We start from the raw sequence: 12435 nt of genomic DNA, 5'->3' as shown, positions 1-12435 counted from the left end.
AAAGCCTGGCTTTTCAATAAGAGGAAGAGAAAAATCTTTTTCCTAGAATTCCCAAGGGAATTTCCCCAATTTTTTTTCCCCCCCATAGATGTTCCTTTAAAGCATGTGCATTTTTTTCAAAAAAGTGTTTGTTTTCCTGGAAGCGGTCCAGGCCTGGGGGGAGGCTCTTGTGGCTGGGCGAGTTCTCGGTGTCCCGGATACACTGGCCGCCCCTGGAGGTCACTCTCCTCCACAGCGTATACTTTCTTTCCCAGCACCCGCAGCCGCCCTGGGGGAACTTCTGCCTCTGTAACAGAGTAAGGGCTCAGCTGCAGTTTCTCATGGAGCTTCAGAAGACATCAGTAAAAACCACAGAAATCACAGCATCTGTGTGAGAAGCCTCTTTATTGGGGTACCTCCCATGACTCCTTTACTGGTGTAAGAACCACATGTCCAGATTAACCATGTCATTGTTTTATTGTCACAATGTTATTTTCCCTCAAACTCCTTTGAAATTAAACACTTATTTATAAAGATACCCTTAACTACATTAAAACTTCTCAACCCACAAAGGCCCACTTACCGTTAACTTCTAGGGACACATTTTCACATACTCATTTACCCAGGGTACAAAAATCCCACTTTTTTGCCAACAGTTAAAAGAACAGAGAACCCAAAGGTTCTCAAATGACTTTCCACCAAGTCACCAAAAGAAAATCCGCAATATCCAAAACCTTTCAAACCCATAAAAACTTCTATTTTCCAAAAACATATTTACTCTACATTGCCATCAATATAATTATACAAGAGCATACAAAGCCCTAGGAAAGAGAAAGTATTTCATTACAAAATATTTGTGATCAAGAAAATATCACTTGCTTTTAAATAATAGGAAAAGTGGCAAAAAAATAAATATGTTTAGAGATGTCTATTTTCACAAGTAACAAAAAAGTACACAAATAAGGAAAGAAGCTAAAATATGCAATAGCTATAAAATGAGTCTAGCAGTGTTTGCACACACGTGTTATATAAAGTGAGGTTGTTCCAACTCCTCTCTCTCAGTGTTTAGTTATAAAAGTACAAAAAGAACCTCCCTGGAGGAGGATCTCACTGAGCTGAAATCCACGATACGAACAGCCAGCAGACGGAGGCTGGAGCTGTAACCTTGGTCTGTTGTCGCTAGTGAAACCATTCTACCAAGCCCCCCTTTCCGCACCCTGTTAGCACAAAGATATTCTCAAGATGACCAACTGCTTCTAGTTTAGGAAAAAAAAAAAATCCAAGTAACATTCCCCTACAAACAAGTAGTTCCAGTTCTAACAGCTCCTGGGAGCCTCAGGGTAAAATGCCATGTGCTGTGTTTTATAAAAGTCCAACCCCAGTCTCCGTGCATGGGAATTCCATTTACCCCGATCTCCATGTTTCTTTTAAATCCATTTTTAAACTCACAAGCATATGATTTGTCTGCTTCTATTTCCCTAAATCCTCCAGCTCTTCCCTCCAGGATTTCACTGGTCTCCAAAGTCCCTGAGGGTCCTCCGTACCAGCTCCAGTTTCCAGCATCAGGGACCAGCTCTGGCCACCTCCCCACCTTCCTCCCGTCCTCCCTGCACCCCACTGAAATCCCAACACACAGATACAGTTCCAGCTGAGGGGCAACAATGTGTCCAAAGTAAATCATTTTAAAGACACTGGACAGTGTCTACATAGAGCAGTTGTTCACTGAAAAGAAATCGGATCAACACAGTCCTTTGACTACGTACGGCTCAGACAAAACCTGTGTGAAAAATGCAATCGGTTAAAACAGGCTATTGCCAATATTAGAAATTTCACGATGTCAGAAAACTGTAACAGAAATAAAATATACATTAAACAAAGAACCAAGCCTTCAACATTTATCATCAACTCCATTCTAAAATATTGCACATGATATCCAGTCTTTTCCTTTTGTCTGGAGGGGAGCAAAAACAGAAGAAAACCACGTCCGTTCAGACACTAGAGTAGGTCTACCTTGAAAGTAAGATGCCTGAGGCATGTCCCCGCTCTAGTCGAAACAGGGTGGGCGTGGTGAGGAGGAATGCTCGTCTCAATCACAAATCCTTGCAATCAGAGGGGACTGGTCTGGCAGATATAACACGGGAGGAGAGCCCACACTACTCGAGGGACTTCGGAAATGCGTGTCAAAGGAGCTCGGAGTGATCCCAACTTCACCTTTCAAAAAATCATCATCCTCATCGTCCACCACCTCCTACATAAAGAACAGAGGTCATCAGTAGGATCACCAGAGGCAAGGGGAAGTTTCAAGAGCTCCTCTCAGGAATGTGCCGCTTCTAGAAAGAGGAAGGTAAAGAAAGATATCTTAAATTTTGGAAGCTTCCTCTGATGCACACTTCTTCACGACCAACCACCCACACAACTGCTCGTCATACGTCATAACTAACAGATTTTAAGCTCAAAGAGGGCAGGCAGCATGACATGCATTCTCGCTCAGCGTCCTCACCCTTGGACCTAACACAATGGAAATGAGTGAATGAACAACCGCCCCCACCCGAGCAAAATATAAAGAAAAAAGAGCTTTCCAATGATTACTTATGAAAACCGAGACTTAAGTAAATTTCAGATTGTTACTTGGTGGTAATGATCTTAATTTGTTGAGCTGATTTTTAATAAACCTTCACTTCCAAAGTCTGCTTATAATAGAGTGTCTACTTTAAACAATAAAAATTCTTGGGGCGCCTGGGTGGCTCAGTCGTTAAGCGTCTGCCTTTGGCTCAGGTCATGATCCCTGGGGTCCTGGGATCGAGTCCCACATCAGGCTCCCTGCTCCGCGGGAAGCCTGCTTCTCCCTCTCCCACTCCCCCTGCTTGTGTTCCTGCTCTTGCTGTCTCTCTCTCTGCCAAATAAATAAATTAATTAAAAAAAAAATAAAAATTCTTTTCGTAAGAACATACTGAGCTTGGATTTTTGTAAAGGCAGAATGAATAAAATGTCATGTTTTGTAGATTTAACATTGCTATGTACTATTTGACTGTGGTCTGTAACCACACTGGAGGTTCCCAGTGTGCTGAGTCACAAATTTACCTTTTTAATGGGTTTCTTAAACTCCTGAAGCTCTTCTGCACTCATGTCTTCCCATATCTGATAAACAGGATCGATGAATTTCTTCGACCTGTCGACAGAGGTCACATTTCAAAATCAAGTTCAATGCCATACTGAAGGTCAGACATGTCAGGCTGGCTCTTTACTCAACAGCATCCACTACCCAAAATAAAAACTATGTTTCAAATAATCATTGTGCCAAAAAATACTAGATGTCAGTACTGTAAATAACACGGCTCCTTGTTTGTACAGCTTCATCTACTCAGATGGCATATTCAGCTACTGTTTCTCATCTTTTTATTTTCAAATGAAATTATTTCTCAAGTCTGCCAGGACTGACAATGAGTTAGAGTAAGTCCAAATAAAAACAACATTATGGGACTACCTTCACTCCTCTTTTCCTTCGCTGCTGCCCGGTTCCTGGGATCAGCCGACGGCATGGGTTTTGGAGACCTGAAAAGCCCCGCCGGTCTCCAGGTGCTCAACGACTACCTAGCAGACAAGAGCTACATCCAGGGGTATGTGCCGTCACAAGCAGACGTGGCAGTATTTGAAGCAGTCTCTGGCCCCCCACCTGCCGACTTGTATCATGCCCTCCGCTGGTATAATCACATCAAGTCTTATGAAAAGGAGAAGGCCAGCCTTCCAGGAGTGAAGAAAGCTTTGGGCAAGTATGGCCCTGCTAATGTGGAAGACACCACAGGAAGTGGAGCTACAGATAGTAAAGATGATGATGACATTGATCTCTCTGGATCTGATGAGGAGGAGGAAAGCGAAGAAGCGAAGAGGCTAAGAGAGGAACGCCTTGCACAGTATGAGTCAAAGCAAGCCAAAAAACCTGCACTTGTTGCCAAGTCTTCCATATTACTAGATGTGAAACCTTGGGATGATGAGACAGATATGGCAAAACTAGAGGAGTGCGTCCGAAGCATTCAGGCAGACGGCTTGGTCTGGGGCTCTTCTAAACTAGTTCCAGTGGGATATGGAATTAAAAAACTTCAAATACAGTGTGTAGTGGAAGATGATAAAGTTGGAACAGATATGCTGGAGGAGCAGATCACTGCTTTTGAGGACTATGTGCAGTCCATGGATGTGGCTGCTTCTAATAAGATCTAAAATCTACATCATAGATCATTGCCCTTAAATAAAAGCTTAAAAGACAAAAAAAAAAAATTATGTTACTCTGAAATTTCATTTTTTATATTCCTACAGTAATTCTACTAAAGATTAGTTTGGGAAAAAAGACCAATGTGGTTTCAGTCAACCAAGACTTGGAAGGCCAGATAATCCTAAATCGTGGTGTTGCTAGTTAGAAACTGCACAGTAAGCCTGTGTCCTTATACAAATGCAAAGTTAAAGACTGGCCTCGTGGTTTTTCACCATTACCCGCCCAGATGAACAGCGTGGCTGCTGTTTATCCTCGGCAGCAGCAGGGAACGTGGTCTCTAGAGGAAGGAACAAGTCGCCTGGCAGAAAATTGTGAGCCACGAATAGGCAGCATCCTCCCCACCCGGGAACCTCTATACCCAGCCCGTTTTGTGTTGAAAACGACCGGTTTACAGGAAAACAGAAGATAGATGAAAAACCTTTGGTGTCAATCGGGGTTCTTCTTGAACTACAGGGCTGCACACCCCACAGCCTCTAACAGGCATTCTCTGCCTGAGGCCCATGAAACATGCAACGGGGACCCTGAGCCACTTACGACAAAGAAACCCTCAGCCTGGGGAAAGCAAATACACGTCCCGTGTACAGTGCCCTGGCCGGTCGACAGGCTGAGAGTACCCACCTCTTAAGCACACATGGATCGAAGGGGAAGAAGGTGTCAAGTGGGTTTGTGCAGGTTTGCACCGAGTCCCCGCCAGCCGTGTTTCTAATGACCGGCAGCATCTGGCGATTATTCCTCTCGATGATGGTGTAGCAGAAAACCAGCTGGTATTTGCTGCAGAACAACAAAGCCAAGACACAGACAGAAGGCGTTAACCTCGTGCACTAACTGCACAGAGGTGCCTGTTCCTGTCACAACCGTGCTGACTGCACACATATCACACATACCACGTGCAAGAAAACAATCACATACAACAGGAAGCAATGCTTTCAGGGCACAGCTTCTGGGCCTGCTGTTTAGACGCTTGCCAAGGAGCAAGAGGGTGCTCAGTGATACACACGACTCACTAAAACTGAGTGTGTTCGAGGTAGGACTCTCTTGGTTGGCAAGATGCTCTAAGCTGTCCAAGTGGCGTCTGCTATCTGTAAGGCGATGAGGAGGCTGGCAGAAAGGGGCTTCTCTGACAGGACGGTGGTCACTGAGGGGAGCTGAGGGCTCTACTGGACATGCCTGTAACGAGGCCCCTAAGCTGCCGCCCCCAACTCTGAAAAAGTAACAGCTTAAATCCCAACAAACGATTAAAAACCAATTAACAAAACGAGACACAGCAGTTCAAATCAAATGCACCTGTATGGGTCAAGAGGCGTCCCCAACCCATTTAGGAAGCAAAAGCAAAAGCCCCAGAATGACCCATCAGTTGGACACAGACCTCCGTCCCCAGGTCTTGCTCTCAGCCTCACACGTGAGCCCGAAGGCCACTGTCCACCGGACCCCAAACCCACGCCTGTCGAACAGTCTGCTGCCACCGCAGGAATATTCTAGGGGCTCCTGCCTCTGCTGCTCTCCATCTGCCGCCTCCTGTCTCCCCACACTGTGCGGGAACCTTTCACACCCCTCCGCCCCCCAACGCTCCTGCTTGTCGTTTATTCCTTTCCTTAATTCTCTTATCATTTTTGAGAGCTCAGGAGAGACAGAACATCTTGAACTACAGGCCCAGCAAAGGAAAAATAAGATTACTGAATAAGAGTAGCAATCGGTCTACGGGACTAAGGGATGAAAGAATTACCTTTGTCTCCTAACAGAACAGACTCCTGTGTGTTGAAGATTTTAAGCTATGATCCTACCCTGAATACCCTGACCGAGGGCTCAAAGTCTCCAACTCACTTTGTACCTGAAGCAGAATCGTTCGGGGAATGCCAAACTGCCTGTGTTTGTGCACTGGCCTGGCCACTGGGCAGCCACTTCTCACGAGTCATGCCGTCTCTCTGGGCCCCCACCATCCCGGTGTGAAACAGGACTTAACCACTACCACCCTAGGACGGGGAGGACGCAGCGAGTTCTGCGTGACGCACCTCCAGGGTGCGCGGGACGCGGGACCCAGCCCCCGCCTGCCGCTGTACACGCCTCCCGCAGCCGGTCTCTGTGTATTACTCTAAGAAACAGCTTTGGTCTGTACCTCCCAGCTTACTGGTTGCCTTACTCATTTCAAAGTGCCGAGGCTTCCACTGAATTATCATCTTTGAATACAAAGCACTAGCAACTTCCAGTATCATCAAAGCATAAAAACAAAAGCTTCACTGCAGTGCTTCCTTTAAGTAGGGGGTTACTAGTTTTTATGTGTTTTATGGTTACTAATTTTACTGAATAATTTCACAGAAATTTAATGGAATTGTACAATACTGATACTAACACAAATTTATTTTTAAATAATTTCCACCCATAAAGTATAAATAACTTACCTTGTGATTGCAGCAAAGAAGTTAACTACTGAAGGCAGACAAATCTTCAGGGGATTTAGCTGGCTCATCACTATACGTTCAAAATTTAGACTTTGAAGGTACCTCAAACCTTTGATTAAAAGAGAGCATTTTTTACAAAGTACAAACATGACAGTCTAAATACCTTTCAAGAGCATGGATTATTTCACAAATCAAAAAAATTTTTCACAAAGTTACTTGCAGAAATGCTTTAAATAATTGAGGTCCACGTAGTCACACAATGCAGAGCCCCGTAGGAGGTCACCAGGCTTAACCACACTCACTTTCGACTAAGTTAACTTTTCTAAAGAAAACAGCGTATTCTTTCAAAGGCCGGGGAAGTAAGCACACATTCTTAGTGGGCTATGAACTTATTCGACAATTTGGAATTCAGATATTTGTAAACTCAGCATACCCTGAGTTTACAGAGAAATAATGAAATCAGTACAAAGTTGAGGCAACAGGCGGAGCCTCCATTCCCAAGAGGTAATGACTGTATGAACTGGAATTTCTCCTTCCTGACTTCCAGAGACAGATACATATGCCAGTCTGACAAGAGCAAACAAACAGCAAGTCCTGCACGTCTAAAATTATTAGTGAAATTGAGCAAGTTATTCAAGTATGTGATAGTTGTTCATATATCAGCTTTTTTTTTTTTCCACAAGGAAACTACGGAGATAGGAGTAAAATTGTTCTCCTGGAACAAATAAACAGAATTCTCTCCTATATTAGTAAAAGACAGACACCACGCTTATTTTAAAAGGCAAGCAAACCAACCTGTGCTTAAGTATATTTTATTTTAGGAGATTCTTTAATGTTTTTTTTTTTTAAGTTTTATTTATTTAAGTAATCTCTACACCCAAAGTGGGGCTCAAACTCACCACCCTGGGATCAACAGTCTCATGGTCTTCTGACTGAGCCAGCCAGGAGCCCCATCTTTGAAGTATATTCTGATAAAAATAACTAAAAATGGGGTCATGGCTTACATGTCATGGCTTACAAGAACAACATCCTCTTTAACCAAGACTCTTGCCATTTATTTATACCAAAAGAGCAGATACTTTGCTTACGTTGTGCTAAAACCTTGTCCTACTCCTGGTTTATACAACTAGTTTTAACCTTTTGAGAAGTAACAGATTATAAATACGCACTGCAACACATACAAGTTTCAGTTTAGAGTTGTGGTTCTCAACTCTCAAGGCAGCTGCGCCCCCAAGAGGACGTGGGGCAGCGTCTGGGGAGCTTCCGCTGTCACAACAAAGTGCAGGGGCGGGGGGCCCTAGTGGCATTCAGTGGGTAGAGGGTGCTGACCACCCTAGAACGCCCAGCACGGCCCCCACAACAACTAGAGAACCAGCCCCAAATGTCAGAGGTTGAGAAAATCTGTAGAGGAAACAGCCTATTAAACCATTTGAATTATTTGTGCAAATAATTAAAACCATTTAAACAGACTTAACTGATATTGTTGTCACACTAACTTGATAAACAAGCTTCGTCTGGTAGATTTAAATTATATGCAACCCTTAGAAATTAGCAAAACTGAAAACCGGTAGATGAACGCTCAAGTCCCTAGATAAAACAGCATAACTGTTATGACCCCAAGCTTTGAATCATATTCATCTAATCCTGCCAATCAACATCCTGCGTGTGCTTAGGGTCCCCCTGTGGGGGTGGGGAATGACACCCGCCTTCACGGGCCAGCATGACAAGCAGGAAGTGCTGTGCTGGGCCTCGCCTCTGAAGAAGAGCCCCTTCATGGTTCACAGTCTAGATGCCACCCTCTAAAACAAAGGTGCTCCACCTCAAATCCATCCTCTGTTAAAGAGGGATCTTAAAGGGCTTTAGGGGCCTAAGGGGTGCTTGAAATTATGTGTCAAAGCTTGAGTGTGCATGGGCAGTATTCTGACTCCACACTTTCCATCAAATTCTCAAAAAAGAAACAACTGTCCCTTTTAAAGGGTGACTAGTATTCCAGGAAAATCCAGTTCACATCCATCAATCCCACATCACTGACCTTCTTTCAGATTTCCACTTAAAAGCTGCTTGTGTCTAAAAACGAAAGTGTAGAACACAGCTTGACAGGCTGAATAAAATGGTCCGTGGAGAGCAACGTCACAAAATGCCTTTGTTCCTGAATCCTGGTTATTAAGGTATATGTGCAGCCAGTTAACCAAAAGATCTAGGCATGATTTTACAGTACTAGAGAAAAGAAAAACTCAAGTCAACTTCACTTGCTTCATAAAAAACCAAAAGTGACACAAAAACACACAACTGTCTCTCACTACAGACTAAGAAAAGTCAGTCCGTGGGCTTCTTGGTCCCTTACCCGTGGGCACAGAGAAGCAGCAAACGAAGGGAGGGAAAGGATGGGTGGGCAGGAAGACAGCTTTTCAAGTCTAAGGCAGAGTGCACGCACCTTCTAGCAACAGGCAGGCCCCTAAAGCTGCCTGAGATCCCAAGGGATGGACAAGCATCTCCTTATCGACTCAGAAGGACTTCTCTGACAGCCTCCCTGCCCTCTCAGAGTAATAGGGCCACAGAAAAGGGCACATTTAGCAACATTTTACAAGGAAGAGACCATCTGATTGACTTCACCCTTCCCTATGGGGTTCTGATAAAGTCCTGGGGCCTACAATTTAGGGCAGAGTGGACAGATGGCTTTTAGTTGTCGGGGAAGGGTTTGTAACAGCATCCTTGCCCAAAGACATCTTCATGGATCACTGGAAGAAGGAGGCCCAGAGCTGGCCTCCTAAACAGATCTTTCTATTACCTTTAAAAGGGTTTTTTCTTCAGCTTTAACAGATACAACTGATTCGGAATGCAAATGAAAAATGACAAGCCTATAAAGAGAATCAAAACAGTATACAACGCTGTGCAACACCCATGAAGACAAATGGGTCTTCACATTCAAGTATAACCATGCAAGACAGATGACAGAAGCTTTCCATATGAGCTTTTATATCTAAAGGAGACATTTTATTCTGAGATTGCTTTTTGGAAATGTAAACATCTTGCATAAAATGGGGGAACAGACTTTTTCACTTTAAAGGCAGACAAAAATTAAAGAAGGTATTTCTCTGACTTAAGACTTTTTGCTATAATCTTTTTAAAGCATGACATAAAAAGCACTTGGAAAATTAGGTTACTTACATAAGAGGAATAAATTTAGCTCTTGCCAAAAAGCTTCCAATATAATTTCCAGCAGCTTGCCTGATGATGGCAGGATTATTTGGATCCTGCAATTTTTTCCAGAGATGTTCCAAAAATGCTTCTGCGAATCCCTATAAAAAGAGAAGGTACTGCTTTAATCTTTTTTAATGTTGAAGAAATCTCTGGCTATCGGAATCCTAAGACTGTAACTCAGCAATAGGGGAAAGTGCTAGTATCTCGGTCACACTACTAGATAAATAACATATGCAGTTCTCATGGTTCTTAATTTTACAACACTCTGAGATAACAGTATTAAAAACAAAAGGTGTTCCCCAGCCTTATATAAGTTCCCAAACGAGCTGAAATTTAGATTCAACCCTACAGATTTCATAGGTTCAGTGACAGAGCTTTGGAATCTGAGAGTGATCCCGCCATTTAGCCAGAAATGGAAAGCAGGGACAAGCCACACTCGCGTGGGAACCGTGAGGCAGCCCCGTCACAGTGCCAAGTCCTCTCCCGCACGTACTGAACTTACCCAGAAACAGACACAGATTCAAGGGCAGTGTTTGACTAATTATGCTAATCATACAAAAAAGACTAATGAAACCTTCTTTTTAACAAAGGCACAACCTCCAGCTTCTCCCAAATAACTCTCTTCAAGAGCACTAACACATACTTCAAGGCAAAGTAAATTCAACCTCCTTACCCACGCCCAGCACTCTCCTGACTATTCCAAGAAGCTACAAAAACAGTGGCAAAGGAACAGTCTTCTATATTTCCATTTTTGTTTCCATAACAGAAAGCCACTGCCTGAAGTTTTAAAATTCTGGATTTAGAAGTTGTTTTGGGATCAACTGAGTTAGGATCAACTGAGAGAATGGACAGAAACAGTTAAATATCCCCTGGGATTTTAACAGCCAGGGCCGGAATGAAGGGGAAGGGCACCGCCTAGTGGACAGAATGGCACTTTCAGAGCACTTGGCCTAGGACGAGCTATCTTTCTTTTTTTTTTAAAGATTTTATTTGTTTATTTGACACAGAGAGCGAGAGAGCACAAGCAGGGGGAACAATAGAGGAAGAGGGAGAAGCAGGTTCCCTGCCAAGCAGGGAGCCCAATGCGGGGCTCGATCCCAGGACCCTGAGATCATGACCTGAGTCGAAGGCAGACGCTTAACCACCTGAGCCACCCGGGCGCCTCCAGGACGAACTATCTAATTAGAGGCACCAGAAAAGTGAGCTCAGGAAAAAGAAACACCTCATGTCTCCCTTCCCTACAGCCCCCATCCCCAGTTTTTAAGGGAAAATCATGGATAAGAATAAAATAAGCTAAGACCATGTTGACATAGTACTCACCAACTTAAAACTGCAGAGGTAAAACATGAAAAACTGTACATGGCAGGAGGCGTGGGTGGGCAACAGAAGTTTGTCGAAGATGGTTATGAGATCTCGATATAAATCCTTTGTTTTGTTGTTATCTACCTTGCCTAAAGAGAAAATTTGGCATTTCAGCTTTACATGATTTTTATTTTTTTATTTTTTATTAAGATTTTATTTATTTATTTGACAGAGAGACAGCGAGAGAGGGAACACAAGCAGGGGGAGTGGGAGGGGGAAAAGCAGACTCCCCGCCGAGCAGGGATTCCGAAGAGGGGCTCGATCCCAGGACCCCGGGATCATGGCCCGAGCCAAAGGCAGACGCTCAACGACTGAGCCACCCAGGTGCCCCTACACATTATTTTTAGGCTGCCACTTTACCAAATTTCTAAAAATAAAATACCATTAAGAAACATCACCCATTAGAAACTGAGGGTTCTAGAGGGGTGGGGCATGGGGGGATGGGTTAGCCTGGTGATGGTATTAAGGAGGGCACGTTCTGCATGGAGCACTGGCTGTTATACGCAAACAATGAATCATGGAACACTACATCAAAAACTAATGATGTAATGTATGGTGACTAACATAATAAAATAAAAAAATAAAAATAAATTAAAAAAATATAAAAAAGAAATATCACCATTAAGCTATGATTGTAACAAAATGCCATCTTTATTTGGCACAGATTTTCCTTTATAATATAATAACCCGGCACTGACCAGGAAGCAGGCCCTCACCTCACACACTGCTGTGATACCATAAACAGGAAGCCCTTCTGAAGGGCAATTTTACCATTTATGTGGCAGAAGCTCCCCCCGCTTTTTTTAAAGATTTTATTTATTTGACAGAGAGGGAACACAAGCAGGGGGAGTGGGAGGGAGAAGCAGGCTTCCCGCGAAGCAGGGAGCCTGATGCGGGGCTCAATCCCAGGACCCTGGGATCATGACCTGAGCCGAAGGCAGACGTTTAACGACTGAACCACCCAGGCGCCCCTGGCAGAAGCCCTTTGATCCACTAATTCTGCTGCTAGGAATTTATCACAAGCACATTTCCAGACATATACATATATATAAGGATGTTCATTACACATTTACAATGGCAAAAAAAAGGAGGGGGGAAGGCGCCTAGGTGGCTCAGTTGGTTAAGCATCTGCCTTTGGCTCAGGTCATGATCCTGGAATCGAGCCCCCCATCAGGCTCCCTGCTCAGGAGGGGAGTCTGCTTTTCTCTCTCCCTCTGCTCCTCCCCGTCC

The 12435-nt window shown here is 43.9% G+C and overlaps 1 protein-coding gene and 1 pseudogene across 2 annotated transcripts in view; one reads left to right on the top strand and one right to left on the bottom strand.

Moving 5' to 3' along the window:
- Nucleotides 1-367: 367 nt before the first annotated feature.
- RRN3 (RNA polymerase I transcription factor RRN3) overlaps nucleotides 368-12435 on the bottom strand; it is a 30550-nt gene continuing 18482 nt past the window's right edge. For both annotated transcript variants that reach the window (XM_028117511.2, XM_028117512.2), the window contains 7 exons: nucleotides 11164-11294; nucleotides 9811-9941; nucleotides 8675-8859; nucleotides 6643-6751; nucleotides 4865-5017; nucleotides 3061-3148; nucleotides 368-2227 (listed from right to left, as the gene is read on the bottom strand). In XM_028117511.2, the coding sequence (XP_027973312.2) occupies nucleotides 2066-2227; nucleotides 3061-3148; nucleotides 4865-5017; nucleotides 6643-6751; nucleotides 8675-8859; nucleotides 9811-9941; nucleotides 11164-11294 (959 nt within the window). In that variant the 3' untranslated portion in view covers nucleotides 368-2065. The remainder of the gene's footprint in view (nucleotides 2228-3060; nucleotides 3149-4864; nucleotides 5018-6642; nucleotides 6752-8674; nucleotides 8860-9810; nucleotides 9942-11163; nucleotides 11295-12435) is intronic.
- LOC114219882 (elongation factor 1-beta pseudogene) lies at nucleotides 3502-4245 on the top strand (annotated as a pseudogene).

Source organism: Eumetopias jubatus, unplaced genomic scaffold, assembly GCF_037043125.1.
Source record: "Eumetopias jubatus isolate StellerSeaLion01/CBP00866 unplaced genomic scaffold, mEumJub1_p1.0 scaffold_12, whole genome shotgun sequence".
Classification (NCBI taxonomy): Eukaryota; Metazoa; Chordata; class Mammalia; order Carnivora; family Otariidae; genus Eumetopias; species Eumetopias jubatus.
The sequence above is the reverse complement of the archived record's forward strand: the minus strand, read 5'-3'. Positions and strand labels throughout refer to the sequence as shown.